Raw genomic sequence first — 23,305 nt, forward strand, 5'->3', positions numbered from 1 at the left:
GCCAAGTTACTTCTTCTTTATTATTTCTAAAGTAGGTGGCTAAAAATTAAAGAGATGACATCTCAGATAATGTTGGACAGTTTGTTTGTTTGTTTGTTTGTTGGCTTGTTTTACCAGTTTGAGGAAGAACTGAAAACTCCTTTGGTCACTAAAGGAAATAAAATAGCTAAAATATCTGAAGCTTTGATCACAGTCTCAAATCTAAAAATATAATAAACTAAGTAGCATTGCAAACAAACGTAAGTTGAGGCATCAATAACAGAAGCTGGTAACGAGCTTGATGGCTGAAATGATTTAAATTCTGTGCTATTTTAAAATAATGGAGTTAACAGTATAAGAAAGCCATGTTGAAAAATTGGCAAAAAAAAAATCTTGCTTTTCTAGGTAGTACCTTTCATCTCAAAACCTATTATTTTGTTCCTGCTCTCATGAAGAAATTAGATGAGTTTATGGCTGTAGTGTCTGTTCTCGATAAGCCTAATTCTTAGCAACATAGCTGTATCTGTGAAGGTCAACAGAGGACGAAGGTCATGGCTCCAATTATGATACTTTATTACATGTTAAAAAATTTGTAATTCTTTAACTGATTTCATTTTAGAAGCTAAGAAAACATTCCCCCTCAACAGTTTAATGCTATGCTAGTTTCAGTCTAAAAGTATTTTCTTTGAGCTGCAGGCCACTGCTTTATTTGAAGCTTGTTTATTTAGCCCATTAGTTTGGGAGAGGAGGAAGAGGGTGTAAGGGGAAACCAGGAGTTGCTTCTCTGGAGCTGAGGTGTCTCGTGTATCACATCAAACGCCTCTCTGGAATGCTCTAGGTGTGGTTGTGGCTCTCCTAACACAAGGGACAGGCTCTGTGAGAAAAGAGTGGGATTTTGTGTGTGTAACATTAAAACCTCATCTCCTGAGCATACAAAAACCTCTTGAAGAAAAGTCCTTCCCTGTTCTTGGTGGAACTTGGCTGTAGTTCTGTGAACGTTTTAAACTATTCAAGTCTGTGTTATCTGGTTTTGTTGTCAGCCAGATTTTTTCCCCCCAGCCTAGTTCCCCACAAAGGCAATGACAGCTTGTGTTGGCACAGGTGATGCAGAAGCAAGCAGTGGATGTTATCTGGAGGGTGGGAATGCTTCTTTCCACTGTGGCCGCTTACATGTTCAAAGTGTTAGAGAAACCTGCAACCTCAGAAACTGCTGATACTCACATTCCCAGAGCTGTGTGGTAACTCTTCCTTACAGACACATTATATTATTTACCTAAACGGCTTCATTTGGTGTATAGAATGGTTTGGGTTGGAAGGAACCTTAAAGATCACCCACGGTTCCAACCCCCTGCCCCGGGCAGGGCCCCCTTCCCCCAGCCCCGTCCAGAGGGGGCAGCCACAGCTGCTCTGGGCACCCTGGGCCAGCGCCTCACCACCCACACAGGGAAGGATTTCTTCCTTGTATCTAATCTAAACCTCCCCTCTTCCAGTTTAAAACGGTTCCCCCTTGTCCTATCCCTACCCTCCCTGATGAAGAGTCCCTCCCCAGCTTTCCTGTACCCCCTTCAAGTACTGGAAGGTCTCCCTGGAGCCTTCTTTTCTCCAGGTTATTTTTTTATAATGCTTTCCATAGCTGCTGAAGCTTCAGGCCTTTGTGTTTACCTGACCAATTGTCTGAGTGGAAAATTTGGGAAGTAAGCAATTCCCCTTCTAGGCTCCTGTCCCCCTTGCGTGGTCTGTGCCTCAGCCTAAATAAAGCTGTGACTGCTTCTGTGAAAATCACTGTCCTGTGGCGATGCACAAGCCACTGATAGTTATTGAACACTGACCTCTCCACGTTCCAGAGGTATTTTATTACCTGTTGTATTTATCAGGTAATTGGAATCACAAGTTCAATCTTTTTCTCTATGGTCTTTTGTGTCAAATCTTTCTGATGAAGAATGATAAAATCATTATAAAGCTTTTAGAAGGAAGAAGCAGAAGGCAAAAATCAAATTAGGATTTGACTTAGGGCATCGCAGTAAATATGGAGAACTTCCATGGCCACTGAGATACTCAAGGTTTAAGAAAAATAAGAAATAAAAACTTGAAGAACAGCAGAAAACAACTGTTTTAAAAATAAAGCATTCCAGAACAGGCACAGACAGATGAGTCGCAGTCCTCCCTCTGAATTCTTCATTGTTGTAATTGCAATATCTTTCAAAAGATGTTTTCAAAAAGGTTGGTCAGAATGTGCCTACTAAATGTAATAAAACTCTAACCAGAAATGTATTTCCTGACTGAGCAGAAAAAACATACACACAAAACTACAAAGTGAGGATTCTGTTATCCCAGTACTTTCAATCTACTGTGCAAAGCAAAACAACTGTAGTAAAGGCAAAGGTAGGAAATCAGAATTCTAACAACTCTGTCTTTTCTTGATGAAGATTCCTAACACACTGCTCCACTGCCTGAACACAAAACTAAATTGCATCTTTAGATGCTGAATTGCATCTAAATTGTCTCTTGTTCATACCTGGTTGTTTTCTAATAAAACACTTTCACAAGAACATGTGAAGTTTAAAAATATCCCATATTAACAAATGCTGAGATTTCCTTCTTACCTTTAAAGCAGCACTGAAGTGTTGCTGACACAATAACACAATACCAGGCTTTGAAGCAGCCAGTGTTTTTGAAACAACATGCATATAGATCTCTCCACTCAACCTGTACTTGTTTTTCACAGAGCTGAGGTCTGATATTTAAGAAAAAAAGAAAAAACCTTTCAGTGTGTCTTTCCTAGTATAGTGCATGTATTTAGGTGGGGGAGTGAAATCTGTTCACCAATATATTTTTTTTTTCTGTATTTTCCATTTTTTGAAATCTGAATTTTCAAAACCTATCATTTGTTAGTTAGTGTCTTAACACGTTTTCCCTGTTTGTTCTGTTGAAACATTTCATTTAGGGAGAAATCCATCGGGTCCAAGGTTCTGAAAAGGCTGTATTAGTTCTAGATCTGTAGATAAGAGGGATGGAAATAAAAATTGCATAATATTTGGGAAGCTGTGATTTTTCTTTTCAGCTACGTATGTCAGAAGATTATCTAAACAGCTGTTATAAAAAGGGAGAAAAATACAAGAGCAGGAAACTGACCATAGTTGTGACAGTGTTACTGTGTTTTCCTTCTCTTCTCCCTGTAAGTTTGAGAGAGAGAAATAAAAAAATACATGAACTGCCAGGCAAACAAATTTTGAAAAACATTTACAGGTTTTAGAAATATATTTTTCTGTCAGACCAAGGCCTCTAAACAAGCCCAAATGCCTAAAATATTAGAAACTTTCTTTAAAATCTATAGTAATATTAGTCTCACAAAGTAATCTATAGTAGAAGAAAACATCCCTCACAGTCATAAGTAATAAAGAGTTTGAGGAGCTACAGTATGTAACTTTATTGTATGAGAAGATGCAGAAGCTGTTTGCTGCCAAGTAACTAAGTTAACCCCAGCTGGTTTAGTCTGAAATTGTAAGAATTAATTATGCATTTTTCACATTAATGTCTCATCAGAAGGAAATACAGAGGGCATGCAATGCACTGACATTGGACAGTTATCTCTACGTTTTATGAAAGTAGTTGTAAGTAAAGCTCTTGATGCAAAGCCATGTCTATTGCAGTGTATTTATATTCCCCACATTCATGTTTTGACACCCATACAATTGTAAACTTACAGAACCAATAAGTGCACTAGTTTTTCCACTTTTCTATAATAATGAGCTTTAAACTAACTTTTGGCTTTGATTCAGCCGGCCCTCAGACCTATTTTCAGACTTATTTTTAATAATTCTTTTCCCCACAGTGGCTATTTACAAATGACTACTGTAGACAACGTGGGCTTTGCTTTGAAACGAGCCCCCTGTGCCTCTTGAGGTGTGTATGTTTGTTTGGTAGGTGTTACTTCATTTACTGCATGGAGATATGCATATAAGGCTTTTTATTTCTCGCTTGTGACAGTTCTACACTCCTCGGGGCAGCGGGGGGTCTGACTGACTTCACTTGGGGTCCCTCTGGCTCTACCCTCCCCTTCTCTGTGAGGGGCTGCACTGGGAAGAGATGCGTTATAGCAATACTTGGTTGCTAGCATGTTAAAAAAGCAACTTTTAAAGTTTACTTGTCCTCTTTGTAAAATGGAGTTCAGAGTACTCCCCCTACACCCTCACGCTAGCAGCCCCAGCATGTGCAGTAGCTCACTGCCAAAGCTCGAGGCGAAGTCATTGCTGTGCCACAGTCTGGGTAATGCTACAACACTCATCTTTCAGTCTGTGACCTGCTTGATGCAGAGGCAAATGCTGGTTGATGTGCCTGCGTGTCCAGGGTCAGCACTGCTTACTACAAACATCTGCATTCATGTTAAAATGTGACAAGTAAACTTTCCAGCAAAATCACTCTGGGGTGCTTCCCTGATGGCCCAGGGACAAATTTCAGTGTTTTCTGTACATGGTTGGAAGTGATAGATTGTGCCTGTTGTACGGGTATGCCCCTCCAAAAAAGTGTTGCCACTAATTGCCTTCCACTCTATGGTGTTAAAAAAAGTAGAGCGAGGAAGTGGTCCTCCACTTCATTCTCAAAGCAGTAGCAAAATAGGGACAGCATGGTTTTCACAGACAAGAGTTGAAGTATCATTCCTCTTTTCAACATTTTTAATCTGCGTAGTTTTTGCAAATCATTGCTTTGTCAGAGCTTTTAGTGACCTTTCATCAGCTTGCCTAAATACTGCAACACCACAGAAGACTATTCACTTTTAGGCCTTCAAATTTACTGCTTTATATCACACACATCACAGTGTAGAGTTGGTTTATAGTAATATATAGAAACTACAGCTGATGCAGAAGAGGCTTAACTAAGCTGGCTGTCAGGGAAACACACACATCTCCATCTCCATGCTGCAGCATTCTTGATATTTGTAAAAGGATTTGTTATGCTGATACATGTACATACCCTAGGCCTAAGAATCTCTGTACTCCACCAGCGAAGACATAGCTATCTGTAGGCTAGAATCAGGCATGTGAAACCATCTGTCTCAACAGCTGGAGAAGAACTTCTGAGGGAGACTTGGTACTTAACTGTATAGAGCACTACTAACTACTATCCTGATTTCCTCTACTAGATCTTGAAATAAGCAGTCTTATTAACCGAAGCTGTTTGTCGCTGTTGCTTGGACAGCAGTAGCCCAGCCTCAGTGGGGGGAGGTTTTCAGCCACTTAGCTGTCACTTTGCTAACTGATCAAAATTCAGATAATAAACTCAGTTTTGATATTAGCCTTTTAAATACACTTGCAAGGAGAAAAAATAAACCCCACAGGTTAAATGTTTTCTAAGGTCACAGAGAATCAGTAATAAACTAGGAGCAGAACCAGTTTTTTGAAACTTTAATCCCTAGTTCTCCTTTCTTACAGAAATAGAGGCTGCTAAAATTTATGGTCAAAGGACTTGAAGATTTTTTTTTTTGAAGAATATTTAATCCACAAAGCTTCATTTTACAGTATAAAAAAACCCCACAAGATGTCTGTTTAGAAAGCTGATATCCAACTGTAGTCCATTTTTCTTATTTTTCGTAGCTCTTTTTCCTGGGATTTAGACAGTTTACATGTAATCTCTCCTAATAATTCCATAGGACTTGTATCTTCTTGTCTCATTTCAGTAACATCTCTCTCCTCATCTGAATCATCCTCTGTTTTTTCACTTTCCATTTCTACTTCATCAGCAACTTCTTCAGCACTGTAAGGGGAAGATGATTGGAAACACCCAATTAATTAAATGGGTACTTTCACATACTATAGTATCACATGCTATAGGAGGCAAGTTATCATGCAAATAACTAAGTAACCATTAGGTTTTATTTATTTTATCTCAGGCTACTTAAACTACTGTACTTCTCTTGCCATCTCAATTAAAAGCCATTTCTCAAATAGCTGTCCTCTGTTTCAAGTAAACTTAAAGTATGTTTCTTTCTCCAATTATAATACATAATGTCAGAACAGGCAGACCAGCATTATGTAAAGAGTTACAACCTCACACTCCTACAGGATTAGAAGCATTGGGATACACTGGTAGATGAGACAATATTCAAGAAGGCCTTTCTCTTTCAAATCTGGAAAAGGTGACTTGGTCTTAAAAACTGCTACAATACCTAGAGTGTTACTAGAAAAGAAAGCTTGGGTTTGTTTTGTTTCTTTAAACACAGGGAGGTGCTTAAAGTGGCTGCTCCCTTCTAACTTCAAGATTTAAACTTGTGCTGAAGTAGAAAGTGCACTTCCAAATAATTCTGTAGAGCAGTTACCATTTACAATGAACAGACAGTATGAACAGTCTGTTCATTTACATAGAACAGACAGTATTAATGCAAATGTCTGTTCTATGTATGTTTTGGACCTCATTAGGAATGACCTGTGTGGCAGAGCAGTACTGGTCTACTAAAAAGCATCTGTTCTAATACAAACTATTTATCACTCACAAAATGTAGGGGGTCAAACACGTATAATACATGAATATAATAATGCCAGGGAAAATAAAATTATTTAACATTAATAAGAAAATTAATCTATACAGACAGTATTAATGCAAATGTCTGTTCTATGTATGTTTTGGATCTCATTAGGAATGACCTGTGTGGCAGAGCAGTACTGGTCTACTAAAAAGCATCTGTTCTAATACAAACTATTTATCACTCACAAAATGTGGGGGGTCAAACACGTATAATACATGAATATAATAATGCCAGGGAAAATAAAATTATTTAACATTAATAAGAAAATTAATCTATACCATGATATATTCTTCACGAGCCCAGTCCTACAGTCCTTATATGTAACTTTAAATGCACAGTCATACTCATTACCAGTGTCAAAGTACAAGCTCTACATGTGCAAATATTTACACAGGCCACTGAACTCCCAAATTCTTCAGTACTGAAACTACATCCAAGTTTCTACACATTCCTTGTACTAGATTTTTGCCAGTGTTTTGCTGATGTGGGAAAAAGACCTTTTTTCACTTGTGTCATCCAGTAAGAAACCTAGCAGTACCGGCCAACATAACACAGCAGAACTGATTATACTGCTGTTAAAGCAGAACATAGTGCACAGGCAAAAACTACTCAAACTGGTGTTTTTTGATGGGGAAACCCTGGCAGTGTAAACCATCCCCTCGCTGGTCCCTGGAGGTTCAGAATGGCAGCTGATACTAATGACACACCTTCACCTCTGGCTTCTCCAAGTTTCATTAAACACTTTAAAGAATAGACTGCACAAAGACTACAAGCATCTAATTGGCTTCAGTGCAAGTGACAAGTTATTAATCCTAATACAAAACTATAGTCATAAGACCTGTGCCTTCATTAATTTTCTAGGAGCACACATCGATCTCAGAGGAGCAAGCTGCAACACATTTTAAGTGCCTGTCAAAAAAGTCCATTAAATTGGGATTAATGCATTGTAAGACAAGCTTAGCTAACTGTGTTCACAGTACACATGCCTATTTTGTAGCTTGATTAGGAATTAAATTTGAGTTCTAAGCAAACTGTTAAGATTAAATCTAAGGACTAACTTGATGTACCTAGAAACCAAAATCAGGAATTATGCAGGAAGTTATCATAATATCAAATAAAATTGAGAATCTGACATTTATCCAAAAACACCACTAAAAACATTAAATCTCTGGAATGAAGTTAAAAAGTTAAATTCATAAAGAACATTCAAAAACCAAAGGCAACATTTTGCTTACCAGCATGTTATGCTAAACAACAGCAAAATTAACAGCAACAAAAGAGCCAACAGACAGCCAGTCCAGAAACTGAGTTGTTTTAAAAAAATCCTGTCCACAATAAAGTGCTCTGCTAACTTACATCAAAAGAAGAATGAAGAATGTTGGAAAATTCCTTTTAAACTTTAAACAATGATGTACATACTTTATAATAATTTCAATAATTAAGGAGGGTTCCTCAATTTTTCTTACCTTTTGCTCCCTTTGGAGATGAGCAATGAATTAATAAATATAGGGCAGAGGAAGGAAGCAGATGGCAAAACATGTGCTGGAGTGTGCAAAAGCTGAAAAAATAAAACAAAAGCTCTGTGAAAGATCTTGTTTGTCATGACTTTGTTTGTACACTTACTGTAATTACTCCTACCTCTCTGACAGCAGGTGAATCTTGCTCGTGCTTATTACAAACAGCTAGTTTTCCAAGGTCTATCTCCTCTTGTGATTGATGATGTCTGTGCTTTCCCAATAGCAAGCTAAACGGGGTCACAGGAAGACTTTCTTCCACTGCCAGCTTGAAAAAGGTGAAAATTTTAAGTAGAATTTTAGCATCACAAATCTAAGTTCTATCTCATTTTGAGTTACCAAAATTCAGAACCACGCTAGGTGACAAAACTCTACACTCAAATTTAATTCAGCTGAGCCATATGGCTCTTTGTAGTCATTATCTGTCAGGCATCCTGAGAGAATCCTACACACTGAGGTAGTGAAACTCTCCAGGATCTGGATTCAAGAACAACAGATTTTAGTTGGGTGAAGTACCAATTAATTTCCAAATTCGGAAGTTGGTGTGTGTGCCAGAAAAACTAAGTATGTTTTTTAGATTCCACTTCTGACTAAAAGATCACTTATACCCCAGCATCATCTGCCAAGTGATTTCATTATGTAACTGAAAGCAAAACATGGAAACTTCCCTTCCAGCATTCTCCTAGATCCATATACCTTAATCTGAGCAACAAATTATTCCCCCACCCACCAAAGAAACTGATTGCTTCTAACCACATTCCCACTGGATTTTGTATTAGAAAAATATTATCTTCTACTTTGATCAATTTTTATCTAACCAACCAAATCAACCAAGTGCTCTTGTTTTATTCTGTTCAGTGGGTATGAAACCTTTTCAGTGTGAATCTGAAAGATCGAATTTCCCAGTCTACTCCACAGAAGTATGTACTGGCATGTAATTCTGAAATTCCTTCTCACTGGTAAGTCACAATTGACTGACCACTGTTCATCCTCATCAGTAAGCACAGTTCAGGCCACACTCAAGGTTCCATGTGTTAAAGAGACCAAGATAAGTAAAGTGCTCATTCAAACATTAAGTGGTTTTGCTTCATTTGTGTAACCTGAATCCATTTAAAAAAGTATAATTTTTCTGTTCAGAGGAAATTAAAAAAGGAGGGAGTAGCTTACTAATACTTCTTTCAAGGGTTTTTACAAACAGCCATTCTGTCAAAAGGTAAGCAAATACAGATTACTGCCCCTTCAGCTAAGTGCCCATGACTCCATGTAAGAATCTGGTGTGCATTTACACAACAGAAGGGAATTTGAATCCGAAAAACTGAACACGAACAGAGTTTTGAACTGCTCTGTACATCTGTCAGAGCTGCTATAAGAGGTACCTGTTTGCTTGATGGTGTAAGCCTTTCTTCTAGAGACTTTGTGCTAAGCGTTATTAGTTCCTAAAATACAGAATGAGGTAGCAGGGTTATAGTGTGTGAAACTGCTTTCCATATTTCCATACCTTGCCTACAGAAGCTTCCGACTGGTCCAAAAGCTTTTGTCAGGCAAGTGGAAGAGGCAAACATCTCTTCCTCTTGATTTTATAAAGAAACTGAAAGGAAGCGGGAATGGACTTAGAGGTTCTACATAGTTTTTGGGATAACAAACAAAAAACCACCCACCCACAAATTACAGAGAAAATTGAGTATCATATGAAACATTTGGATAATCAGCAATCATACAGCTTCTAGGTGTTTAAGTTAAGGCAGCATAAGCAATGTTGCCAAATTATTTAGTTTCTTGTACAAGGTAGCAGAAACTATTAGCAGTAGAAAACCAGTAAATAATCAATTTTTAACTTAAGCTGTTTTGGCAGTTAAAAACTTTTAATAAAAAACAAAGCATGGCTTACGCTGCCTTGAAATCACAAGAAGAAACTCTTATATTTAACAGCAGAATTCTGAATTTGTACCAATCCGCATCCAGAAAAATGCTTTTTCCCCAGAAACTACCTGCCAATCACTATTTCTTACTTGCATATCCGTAAGAAAAAACAGTTGGGATCTTCTTAGCCAAAGGTATTTTGCTGAGTCAGTAGTTTCAGGTTCTTCTCTTGGAACAAAGGCAGCGAGCTGAATCTTTTCTTTACAGAAGTTTCTCTGGATATAGATTGGCTGTGGCTCACTTGGTTTAAACACGAACACTGCAAAACCAAGAATGTCTTCTCTTTAAATCATGAAATTCTTACCTCCCTGGATAGCTGTCAAAGTCCTGTGTATCACAGCCAGTAAGGGCTGGACGGGATTGCCTTTAAGCACTAGTTTGCAGGAACTGTAACTGGATAACATAACCTTACTGCATAATAGACGGTACCTTTCACAGCATTCCAGCCCAGAGAACATACTTGGAAATTAAAGTTTCTGTAGAACAGCAGCTCTAGGGAGAGTAATCATAATTTATAGTCAAAGCTCTAAAATGTACCTGTACGGTTCAACCACAGTTTTGCATTTACAGGAGAGGGTCAAGAACATTTAAGAACCTCACCCAGAGAGCAGGGTTAATCCTGTGGTATATCCTGTACCAGAAACTGATTGTTGGAAGAAAAGGTGGGGAGTCAACATGCTTTACTTAACTGCTGCTGTCAGACATGGCTCAGTTTTCCACAGGTGCAAACACAGACTCAGGTCTGTCTTATGGCTTTCACGGGGCTGAATTCTAAGAAAACCTTTTCTAGAAATTACGCTTTCACAGTTTTAAATTCCACTGACTATTACTTGTCAAAGAAACCTTTGTACTTACAGCTGGACTCTTTCGAGAGCCATGAGATAGCAGCAATATGTTCTGAAAGGGGATCAGGTTGCAGAACTACGATGTTGAGGTAGGCACTCCACTCCACTGAAAAGCAAACACAGCAACAGCCAGACATGAAAAATCAGCATTCAGTTCTATCCCGCTACTTCTCCAAACAGAAGGTCAAGTGGGAATGATACACAGGGACTTAAATCTCTGGAAGAGGCATGCAACTTCAGTTATGCCCAGATGAATAAAAACACACAAAGACTATCAACTTCTACACAAATGTAGGAAATACTAGCTATTACTTGTGTTATCAATCGTCTAACTTAGAATTTACTATGCACATGCACACAAAGCACGTGCATGCTGGACAGAATACTATCTTGACTGAAACATGAAATGTCCCTTTGCACAGGACGTTTTGTAGTTGATCAATCCGGAATCAAACCAGAATTATTTTAAGGTTTCACAGTAAATTCAAGTGTTAAATGTTACCACTGTAGCAGACATTTAAGCTGATCTTACATGCACAACTGAGCAGGTTCCAGCAACACAGAAAGCCATGATCAGTGGCACCAATAAGGTACTTGGAACATGTTAGTCTCCCAAAGCAGATGTTCCTACAGAAGTAAAAAGTCAAAAGAAGTTAGTGACCATCAGACTTCATCTTGGTTTCTCTATGTAGTAATGATTCACAAGTCACAAAAAGATTCAGTTAAGATCCAGCAGGAAGTCTGCTTTTTGCTTTCACCTCGAGAAGTGTGAAACCTCACACATGACCACCAGACAGGTAGGTCTGGGAGATTTAAAAGTATTCATAAATCTATAAGGATTACATGTTCCTACAACATTCTGATTTCAACGAGTGATTTTAAGCTCTTAAGTTACAGACCCATAAAGGTTCACACTGGGACTGGAAAATTAATTCTGTATTTAAACGTTTTCTGCTATTGCTCTAAGCACCAGAAAGAGTAGTAAAAAAAAAAGCTATTCTTACAAGCTGTTCCAATTGAAGAAAGTGTGCGATTTGTTTTCACTGATTTTAATTTCTCATTCTCTTCTTTGAAAATAATAGAACAGCCTTTTGATTTCTAATGCTACAGAACATTTTCAAAAAAGCTAATAAGGGATAGAATTTCTATATTAAAACACAGCCCTTTGAAGTTATGCAATTAAAACAGCAATTTAATATAGTGTTAGAGAAACGTACTTCCTTTTAATACAGTATATACTAAAGGCTACAAAAGGAGCAGCTGGCCTGGAAAAAACTTGCAGCTCTGCCAAGCTGTCGGAAGTTTTCTCCACTGATACAGTAAAGATGTCGCTCACATGCCTGCCACGATCTTCCTGCACGCCAGTTTGAGAATCACATTTCCCAATTTTTAATCTTGGAGGACCAGCACAAACAAAATGGACTTGATCACACAAAAGAAAACCTTACAAACATACACACAAAAACATGGAAGCGAGAAATCTCTGTAACTTTCTACAATCCTTTATGTCAAAGTCTTTAAAACATTGTGACCACATAATGTTTTGCTTTCCCTTTTAGGTGTTTCCTGGAAGAGGGTATATGAAATACCTGTAACATTACTGCAGCGGTGGCTTTGAGAAGCAGTTAGAAAAACCCTAACATTGAAAGGGAATGCTACAGTAGATTTGTAGCATCCTCCTGTTTCAGCAATTGTTTAGATACAGGGATCTGGCATAGAGGAGATTAAGTACATGATCCAGTGAGGTCACTTATTGCCCTATTTTCTTCAGTATTATAAGAAAAATGATACTTTATCTGGATCAGAAACTGCTGTATATTTGCACAGTCCAGGAAGCTCAATATTAAGGCTGTCCTATTCTTTGACTCTCTATCTTGTATCTTTACCATTAACCTATACCATCCCTCATTATCTTTACACAACAGAACAGTATCTAGACTTTCAGGATGTCTTTCATCGTGACAGCACACAATGGAGCATGCTGGGACAGTCTGTCAGACAAACATGGATCTTCCAAGGTTTTCCAACAGAGGTTAGAAAGGATCAAGATCTATATTTTATAATACAGATAATAAGGTCAATATGCCTTTATAGTTTATTGATAAAATTTCTATTTGTATGCATGTGTACATAAATAAGGAACAAGCTTCTTGTATTTATACTTCTTCAGTAGTTTGAGTCATCCCTAGATTAATGGGGAAAAAGAGAAGGGCTATTAACACACTGCTGTGTGCCCGATGATACGCATTTGAGTATGGAAGGTACAGGAGCCATAAGTAAGAAGATGAAACTGCAAAGCTTGATCTTATTATTTTTAACAGTTACCAATCACCTAAAAGCCATTTTAGGATCTTTGCTACGTATGAACTTAAGACTGTTAAATGTTTACATGAAGACTTACACGGTCTTGGACTACTATCAATGGATTCTTTCTGTTCTGAGAGTTCAAGACAGACATTAAAAAACAGATGAAAAACATACCTTATTTTTCCAGGTGAATAGCAAAATGTACACTTGAGATCCCAAGTAGCTGAATCCCATACAGTGACGGTTTCTTCAAAGCTAACAGCAAGCAAAGAGCCATCTTCTGAGAAACAGCAATTAGTAGCTTCGTAGTTGTGGTAGCTGCCTACAAAGTCACAATTCCAGCTCACGCTCTGCTGCGCTGTATTGAAAAAAACAATGTAGTTAATTCAAGTTTACACATGAAGAAAGAAGAAATCAAGTATTAGGGCTGCAACACAGGCTCAACAGCAAGACAGTTTTGTTTCAGAAGGTTTATATTTTTGAAGAATACAGACAATCTGTCCTGTTCTAGTACAGGAAACATCTACTAGATTTTCCATTTGTCCTCTGTTTTGCATTTGAACAGTGAATCCAGACACTGATGTCATACAATATTCATGTTTACTTTGCCAAGTACATTAACAGTGCTCTCAAATAGGCAGACGTTAGATAAAAGAAAAAAAGATACTGAAGTAGATTCAACATTTAGTGTTCTGAAACATACTGTTCTTTTAGAACTGTAGCAAGAACATGAACTTTACTAAAATTCTGAACACAAGTTGCATTTGAGGCCAACAAGGCTCATTGTTCATTTACACAAAGTTTGAGGATCACAAAGTGACCCATCAGCGTGCTTCCTCGTGTCGGTTAACCTGCCAGTGCACTCAGTTGGGATACCTTTACTACTAATTACCATAAAACAAACAGAAGCAAAGTGATGTACTTACCACATAACTTACATTTCCCAGAATAAATAAATTAATACAGCATGCTTTAGAAATATATGAGTAGCATGAGGAAAGAAAGGAAAATAAGTTCACCCTATGCTAAGATATCCTTTATATAGTGGCTACAAGTTGATGATTAAAAGACCTGTGTGTAAAAAAAAAAAAAAAAAAAAAAAAACACAAAACCAAACAAATCAGAAAGAATTTACTACTTTAAACTGCATAGCACCATCTAAAGGCACAGTGAGAGATCTGCTGCAAATAAAAACATGCCAGAGTGTATTCTACTTACTAACTAATCAATTTATTAATATTTTCTGCACAGAAGCTGCAGCATGTTGAATCTTTCTTCCTGAGCATTCCTACCCTGCCCCTGCTGGGCAAATACACCACAGAAGTCAGCACTAATTTGTACTTTTACACATGCCATGAAACAGAACTCTGTATAGTCACTTAAAAACCAAACAAATACACAAAAACCCCCTGATCAGGCCAGTCAGCAAAGACAAAACTATCTTCCTGAAGGAAAGAGACCCCTTTAGGTTTCCTCTCTGGCCCACACTGTACTCAGAATGAAAGTATCTGCTCATTAAGTTAAAATACAGTCTAGGCTTAAAATAATTTACAAACATAAAAAAAGGAAAACAAACAAACAAACAAACAGAACCCAAACCTCTTTCAGACACCACTGAAGGAGTTGCTAATAAGTAAACATATGCATAAATCCTAGTAAATTAATACAAGCTTTTGTTTTTCATCTCATGAGCAGCCACTGTTGAGGAGAAAATAGCTTGGAAAGAGAAAGTCAATTTGGCAAAGCAAGTTTGCCAAATGGAAAGCTTAGTAGTTCAAAAGCTCTTTTGAACAAGTTCTCACATGCCCATGAAAACATGGAGCTGCAGAATGACCAAGTGTAATTATTTTACACTGAGTTAACTAAAACAGAATGACACATTTTTGCATCCTGCTCCCTTGAGCAGAGGTCTGAAATAAAGATTACCCAGAGGAATGACAAAAATCCATTTTTCCAATCATTACTGCAATCAATCCTTTAACCAATCAACACAGGCTGCCATTCCCTTCTGCACCAGGCTGGGCAAGGTCTTTGCTACGTCAGGCACCTCCGTATCAATCCGTAATACTGCGCAACTATGAGAGAACTCCATCACATGGGATGCTCAGCAGAACACAATACTCCATGCAACAGCAGAAGCAGATAAATGCATGGGACAGGAGGGCCTAGTTCCAAAAGGACGAAGTTAGAGTCAGAATTTCTACAGCATGTTGCAAAGAGGAAAGGAAGTTCCTTTTTGCCCATACTTACCTTCCGGATCAGTGTCTTCTACCATCACCCAGACTTTAAAAACACAGTCTCTGCCAGCTGTTACCAGTATCAGAGAGTCATCTTCCATTTCATCCGTGGAACGGAAGCACATGTCTGTTATGTGGTCCTCATGGGGCGTATTTATCCTAGTATTCAGCTTAAAGCTGTAAGAAAACAAAATATAAACTTGTAATTTTATTTCATTTGGAACTCGGGGAAGATTTCAGTTTAAATGATGGAAGGGTAAAGAGGAATCAAAGAAACTTCTGTCTAATTACATAGCTAAATGGTATTGCATCTGTAGATCAGATTTCCCTAATCACTTCCATACTGAAAAAGATTGTAGCCCAGCACTGAGAAAAGATTATCACTAAGCAAGCATCACTCTCAAATATTCAGCCTGAACTCAGGGCAGTCTTCCCAGTACTTAGAAAAATCAGTCACACAGCTACTACACAGGTCAGCTTTATTTTGCTTTGTTTCTTAAGAAAATAGTAATTTATAGTCAAATAATTTTTTTTTGGTAAATAAGAAAATTGGGGGAAAGTGTATGAACCAGATGCACATGTTAGTTAAAGAAAAAAAAATCAACAATAAAGTCATAATCTTCTGTACCCTAGAAAGACTAATCAATGCTGGATTAGACAGAGGTGGGAAAACTGAACAAGCTGTAGAACCATTCCATCAAGTACATGATTTTAATACCAAGTAAATATGTGGATTTAAGTCCCATGGTTAAAAGAGACTGATTAATACAAGTAAATTGGATTCAGAGCAATTATTTCCAATCTGTATTTACTTCAGCTCTGTCTGTTGTTTCAGATATGTGTAGCATGCATGGTAATCTCTCCCTAGGATCTTCCCTATGATTTTATTAGCTGATCTGGAAAAACTGCAAGATGAAGCCTGTGTAGCTATTTGTGTGATACTTAAGATTTTGACACCTAGAAGTCCACCTCCATCATTGTTACCTTTGTGTTTCTTCATCATAGAACCACAGCTTCAACTGTAACTCGGGGTCAGTTACTTCTTCGCTCTCTTCTACTGTTGCTAACCACTTCCCTTGTTCACTAAACGCAACTTTTACCAAGTCAGACTGGTGTAAACCTGCCTGATGAATGTATTGTCGTTGCACAATATCCAACTGCAAAACAAGGCCAAAAAGAAACTTCAAAATTCAAGTGTAGATTTAGAGCTACTGTTCATAAAACCATGAGGAAAGGGTGTTCTGAAACCACTGATTAGAACTGACTGGGCTGAGATGTAAAAAAACACATGGAGAAAGCATAATTAGGGCGCGTATATTCCACAATAATGCTAAATGTAGGAAAGAAGGAAAAAAAAAACCAAAACAAAACAAAGAACTATTTTAGAGGGATTTTACCCAGAAATTCTTGACATTTACCAGGAGCAGCACACTGTTTTAAAGAATTTATTCAACTGTCAACGTTTAGCTATGCTTAACAAGTAAAAGAAAATGCTGAAAACATCTCAGCTTGGAACCCAGTCTCACAGTACAGCTGCTGTCTTTTTTCCCCGTTCGCCATATTGAGTCTTCAAATAAATTCTGATGCATAACTTACTTGATTAAGTTAAAAGTTTTAGTACAAGCCCATCCAACTTACACTGAACAGCTGTTGGTCGCTCTGGAGACAGTAGAACTGCAAGTGGCCAGGCTCTCCATTCAGGACCAAAGCTTTGGTTCTAGGATCAACCACTAGACCAGTCCTAACATTTGTACCTGGAAACAAAAATCAGATGACAAATGACCCAAGATGGGAAGTGACACATTCTGCCCTCTAAGTGGAAGGTAAATTTTATTGCACTTACTTTTGATAAGCCCTTGAATACTTCTGGAATATCTTAGGTTGCTGTTGACTATTGTAATTCCTGAAAGGAAAAGCAGATTAAGTCTTGCAGAAGGCTTCTGCAATCTAACCACATTTCATGGTGGGGAAGGGACCTTAACCAACTGCACTTAATCCCTTAAGTGTATCTTTTCTCAATTTATGACACCCCTACATCACGGTGGAAAGTCCAGATACAGCAGTCGCCAGGCCAATTCAGAGAACTGATGAAAAAGCAAAGGATCACTTCAAGCATCTGTTCTCTCAGATCAATATTGAACTTTTCTGTAGTACTGAGTTAATTCATTTGAAACTGATAAAATAAAGCTCTTCTGCATATCATTTTGCATTAAGTAATAATTAAAATATCTTTTGGCTTACTGTTGTCCGTATGCAAAGTGCAACAGAGTGCACCATCAGGAGACACGGAGATGTATTCAATAGCAGATCCCAAACGAGGAAGGAAATCCCTCTGATGCTCTGATTCATTGCGCCACAGAACTAGAACAGATTCAACTCCACCACTCAGCAAGCTGGTTCCTTTTCCAGTAATGAAAATGCAGTTATAGGTTTTGCTTAAAAAAATATCATCGGCATACATGTTTACAATGACAGACAAGCACAAGTTTCTCAAAAACCTTTCCTAACCTGTCACATACAAAGCAATTATTCCTCATATCTAGCCTGGGCAACAGACATAGATATGTTTCTCATTATCCCATGTTAAATTGCTAGAGAAACTTAGATTAAGTAACAAGAATTTGTGCCTACGGTAAAACTTAAACAATGCTTTGGGAGTAGCAGATCCCATTATTTTCTGCATCAGCTGAGAATATAGCTGAATTGTTCTCCTATCAGAAGTATGCTGCAATAAGAAATATCCCTAAGGAGAACAGTTCAGATCACACAATTCAGAAAAAAAGTTAACTGCATTTCTGCCACTAAGTTTGAGCTCAGAGAAGACTGGCTTGTTTTGTTTGGATGCAGATAAGACTCTGGCAAGAACTTACTGATATTACTGATGAAAGGAGGGGGAAGAAAGAGAGTGGAGGTAGGGGAAAAGAGCTAAGAGGAAGGGTTAGATTCTACATTCTACCACAGAAGGCAGAGGTTTGACATTATGAGAGTCAATCAAAATGTAGAAAAAACAACGGCTCCTTTTTTATTTCAGATCCTTCCTGGACATATTTAAAATTCTAAAAATTAATTTGTTAGTAAGTGAACAAACTCAAACTTCTATTGATTCATCCCTCCTTGCTGCAACTCTTGGAGGTTTTGTTTGTTTGCTTGTTTTTTACTTTTTTTTTTTTTTTTTTTAAATTTACTCACCCTGTATAGAAAAAGCTAGATCCATGACAGTATCATGATGCCAATGCAATGTGGAAAATGTGTACTCTTTCTTGTGGTAGAAATTCCTCCTATGTGGGGAAGAATAGAACAGTTCTTTAAGCACAACATCAATGAGACAGAGCAAATGAAAGGATATATTGAGTATCATCCTCTCTTCTAATTTCTAGACTAGTTTCTTGTATGCTCAAGTGATGCAAAGGGAGGGAAGGAACCACTCTAGCAGGTTTTCGGCATCTTCACGGTGCACATTGCACATCTTAAACATTCTGAGCAACTCAGGAAGCACATTGTTCTCAACCACGGAACTCCACTAGTGTGCTCTCCCTAGGACTCTACTTGCCCATAAAGAGTTATTTCAGCTGCTCCTGCACCACCTTTTGCAATTACAGTTTAGGTTCGTGAAGCATACCTTAACAGGAGTATTTTCCCATTTAACATTAAACTGAAGCTCTACCCTGAAGTCAGTGTCAGTGCTGCAGCTTCACAGGGCTTGCCTTTGCTCATCATGAGATCTAAAAAGGGCAACGCTAAGGACAAATTAGACTGCTTTGCTCAGGTCTCATTTAATTCCTACAGTCACATCAGTTTATGGGGTACACAGTTGAATCAAAATGTGCATACCAGAGGCGAATCTTTCCATCAGCATGGCCCGTTGCAATACAATCCTCTGCAGGATGGCATGCTATACAAATGAAGCGATTGTCTCCACTTTTTGCCTTCGCTGCACTGACAGAAAACCTTCAAGAGTTAAGAAAGTTACTTTCATTATGTGAGTTTGGATTTTCATTTATTTTGTTGGTTTGTTTTTTTTTTTTTTTAAATAAAGCTTTCAACGGATCACCTAATGCACATAAAAATAATTAAATAATTTTGACTAGCAAAATTAAACATCTCAAAGTTGTTATAGTTACACGCACTCTCCAAAAAATAGTGACAGACTCATTTTTCTACTTATTTCATTAGTTCTTTGCCTTCAATCAAGCAGAAAGATTTCTGCTTCTTTCTTCTTCCATCCCCCCTTCCTCCCTCTGCTTGTTTTGGCTCTGACCAAACTATGTCATCTGTTTCAGTCCAGCATCAGCCTAAGCACTTACCTAAAAAAAATATCTGCCCAAGCTGAAAAGATAAGCTGCCAATGCCTCTGCAGCACCCGCCTGTCTGCCTCTACGGGAAGCTTCTCATATAGTGACTACATCTCCTCCGGCATAAAACCAAATGGGTGCTGATAAATCTAATGTGTTCACACATCACCAGTTAACAAACATTTATGATATATCAGACTGAAACAATACCTGAAACTTCCTTTCTTACCTGTTTAACTGTTTCCGTTTAAAAAAATAAACTTGGAGATTAACCTCCTTCACTGATGCCACATATTCACCCTGTTACAGTAAAACAGCAACTTAAGACATATAGATTATGTTCTTACACATGAAAGAAAAAATAAAATCATGTTTCGTTATGAAGTATTTAAAATTGGAGATAATACATAAGCTGATGTTAAGTAAACATTTTCCACAATAAGTAGTGGTGGTGTTTTTTTTTTTTTTTAATAAAAGAAAGCACAGGTCTTATACAGATTCATTTACCTTCAATTTTGTTTCACTGCTGCTGTGCTTGTATAAAACCATAAACAGCATATAGTTCATCTGAGAGGAAAAAAACCCCAACCAACCAACACCCATCAGAAGAAAAAAACCCCCAAACCGAACGTACTTCTCTTCCAAATGCAATACACTTCGGTGACGCATCCACACCATCCAAAATCACTGACAATTCCTTGGCCTCCACATCTTGGCCTGCTGCTTTTGTCAGCTTAACTGAGACCAGCTGGAATGTATCTGTCCAAAGAAAAATCTGTTATCAAAAGGCTTTTATGAGCAAGTTTATGTACGCCCCTTACAAAGGGAATTTACACCCCTTCTACCTCAAAACTAACCTGTTAGTACCTTTAAATATTTTTTGTAACCTTGAAAACGTTTGTAACACCCTTCAAAAAAGATAATTGTTTTAGATATTTTGATGCAAACAACAGTACTGAAGACTAGATGGTACCAGTGCAACTGTAAGCAGAAACCAAAGCTGCATATTTGCTCTTGCTCTGAAGTGACATTGGTAGGAATATAGTGAAGAATAAGATCAAGCTATATTTATTTCAGACAAAATTCAAGGAAAAATTATCTAAGCATGCTCTTTATGTTAATACTGCTTAAAGTAAAAGCGTAGTCTCACGAATACTGTAGTATACCCTGTATCTTGGAAAGTACTGCTTGAAGATTTATTGCATCTACAACATCAAATACTTGCAGTATATGCTTCAAAAGTATATGCTTCATAAGCACTCTTCTAGATAAGTATTTAAAAAAATAGATGTCATAAAATGAAAACGGAAAAAAGGCAGAAAACGCAGGACTGCAGAACCTTGTCATAGGATTTAATATATATTTTCAAAATTAATGTATTAAAGCACATTCTTGCAGCATATTATTGACTGACATGATAGTAACTTAGACACAGAACAACTCAAATGACAAGGATGATGCTCTTCACACTGTACCTCTTTCACCACTCTTTGGAATTACAACAAACACTGAGTCCTCAGAACTAGCAAGTGTGTACAGCGCCAGAAGTTTGGATCCTACAGTGAAAGTCTGAAGAAGAAAAAAAAGAGGTCAACAATTATTACACTTGTACATATGGTTTTCAACAGTGAATAATACTAAGTTTTTACAATAAGGAAAACATATTTGCTTTAAAGAAGCTTTCATGTATTAGTTAAAATTCTCAATTCTAAGACAAATAAAAAGACCTTTATTCTATCGAGGACTAATACAATTGTTAAAACATTACTAATAAAATATGAGACATGAGATTTACTGAAAAACCTGAAGGTACTTTACCCCCTAACACACCCACCTATAGGGAAGTATCTCAATTTAGAAGAGAACAGGAGCAACAGGACAGTTAGCAGCCCACATTTTCAAGCCATCATACCAATTCCTATTGGCCTACCCCAAACTGCGGCACACTCCTTAAGAGCTACACTGGACTCTGAACTGCAGCGAGTAGCAAAGTTAGTACGTCAGTATGTATCCCATCTTTCACCCCAAGAGATTCTGCATCATCATGAATTTCTGCAGTGACACACCTATCAATCGCCACATTCTATTAATGCCATAAATAGATGGTCTTCAGGCTGTGCTAATGGCAGAACAACACATCTCACACTGATTTGTGCCCATTTGTAGTAACGGCTGCAGAAATCCTCATTCTACTGTCAATGGGTCAAGATTAATTTTGACATGTGTTCAACAGGAATAGCTCAACATACTTTAATGGGAATCCCATCCATGAAGTCCCACAGTTTAATGCTGCCATCAAGAGAGGAAGAATACAGCTGAAGAAAAAAAAAATAATCTATAAGTAATATATCAGAGTCAGCTTTTACATAAAATCACAGCTTAAAAGTTGAAGGATTGATCAATGGAACTGTGATTCCAAGGGGTTGAACTGTCAAAAATACAGGACACAGACCAGCTCTCTGCTGCCTTCAAAGAAAGTGCAAAGGAAATAACACTGTTATTCCAGTTTGAAATACACATTTTCATGATGTGTGAAAAGGTATTTGTGTTTAATCACTGGAGACAAACAGAGTATGCACAGATACCCATTATGTCAACACTTATCAACATCTGCATCAGATTTTGTATAGATGACATGCAGATGCAGCCCATCTTGGCAAATAATTAGTTCATATACAGACACACCAAATCAACCCGAGCAACCTGAGAGCCAGAGCAGGAGCGGCAGTGAGCAGGGAAGGAGGCTGCCCCCGGGCAGGGAGCCCCTCGGCAAATTAAAGGGATTTAGTCAAACCTGTGTCTGTATCGGCAGAAAGAAAGGGGCAAACACCAACCAAGTAATTGTCACTGATTTACTTACATGCTTCTTTTCCCAGTATAATCAACAACAACGAAAAAAATTATAAATTTTGCTATTTCCACTGGGCTGTCATTCCCTTCAACGAGCGTAACCCACGTGAAGCTTCCCGTTTTGACTTGCAGAAAAGAGAGGTAACACGTATACCCTTCCCGGCAGATTTTGAGAAGCATTAGCTTCTAGCTCGCTCTCAAATTCCAGCCAAGCCCCAGACACCCGGAGCAGCCCCCCCGGGGGCACACAGACAACCCTTTCCCCTGCCCCCCCCAAACCTGCATGTGGTTGTGGGGGTTGAGCTGGATGCCCGTCACCAGGTCGGCGTGGCCCCCCATCACGCGCAGCGTCTTTTCGGTGGCCACGCTGTACATCTTCACGAAGTCGCCGGAGGCGCAGAGCAGGTACCTGAGGGGGGGGGGGGGGGGAAAGTAGGGGAAGCCGTTACCCGCGGGGGAGGCGGCCCGAGTTACCTCGCCCCCGCTGCAGAGCTGAGAATCCCGCCCCAGGAGCCCCAGCCCCGCTCACTTGGAGTCGGCGGAGAAGACGGCCCTGGCTCCGCGGAGGCTGCCGCCGCCGCACCGCACCACGCGGAGCTTGGACGGCGCCGCCATCTTCCCGCGGCGGAGCTCCCCGCCCTTTCCCCCCCGCCCCGGCGGTGCGCGGCCCCTCTCGCCCCGCCTTCCGCCGCGACTCTATGGTGCCGCGGCAGCGCCGGGAGTTCCGCCCGGCAGCGGCATGGCGGCGGCGGCGGCGGCCTCATAGCCCCGCGCCGGCGCGGGTTGGCTCGCTCGGCTGCGGCGCGCTGAGGGCGGGCTGCTCGCGCGCTCTCCGTTAACG

At 38.8% G+C, this 23,305-nt stretch overlaps 1 protein-coding gene across 1 annotated transcript; it reads right to left on the reverse strand.

Annotated features, from left to right (window-relative positions):
* Positions 1-5,449: 5,449 nt before the first annotated feature.
* On the reverse strand, positions 5,450-23,105 carry WDR75 (WD repeat domain 75). The gene is made up of 21 exons (XM_032995236.2): positions 22,994-23,105; positions 22,744-22,873; positions 21,864-21,929; positions 21,090-21,183; positions 20,249-20,373; positions 19,844-19,914; positions 19,154-19,270; positions 18,512-18,600; positions 17,564-17,722; positions 17,166-17,225; positions 16,961-17,076; positions 16,307-16,479; positions 15,336-15,499; positions 13,260-13,443; positions 11,311-11,405; positions 10,789-10,884; positions 10,023-10,192; positions 9,390-9,449; positions 8,138-8,281; positions 7,966-8,057; positions 5,450-5,730 (listed from the first exon to the last, which is right to left on the reverse strand). Exons 1-21 carry the CDS (start codon positions 23,077-23,079, stop codon positions 5,523-5,525), a joined length of 2,499 nt encoding a protein of 832 aa, XP_032851127.2. The 5' UTR covers positions 23,080-23,105; the 3' UTR covers positions 5,450-5,522.
* Positions 23,106-23,305: the final 200 nt, after the last annotated feature.

Source organism: Tyto alba, unplaced genomic scaffold (assembly GCF_018691265.1).
Source record: "Tyto alba isolate M040663 unplaced genomic scaffold, T.alba_DEE_v4.0 Super-Scaffold_7, whole genome shotgun sequence".
NCBI lineage: Eukaryota > Metazoa > Chordata > Aves > Strigiformes > Tytonidae > Tyto > Tyto alba.

Coding starts and splice junctions, on each gene's coding strand:
- WDR75 (XM_032995236.2), bottom strand. CDS start 23,079: ATGGCGGCGCCGTCCAAGCTCCGCGTGGTGCGGTGCGGCGGCGGCAGC. Junction 13,444..15,335: donor AGAAGACACTGATCCGGAAG/GTAAGTATGGGC, acceptor TTTTCAATACAG/CGCAGCAGAGCGTGAGCTGG. Junction 10,193..10,788: donor GCTCTCGAAAGAGTCCAGCT/GTAAGTACAAAG, acceptor TTGGTTTTGCAG/TGTTCGTGTTTAAACCAAGT.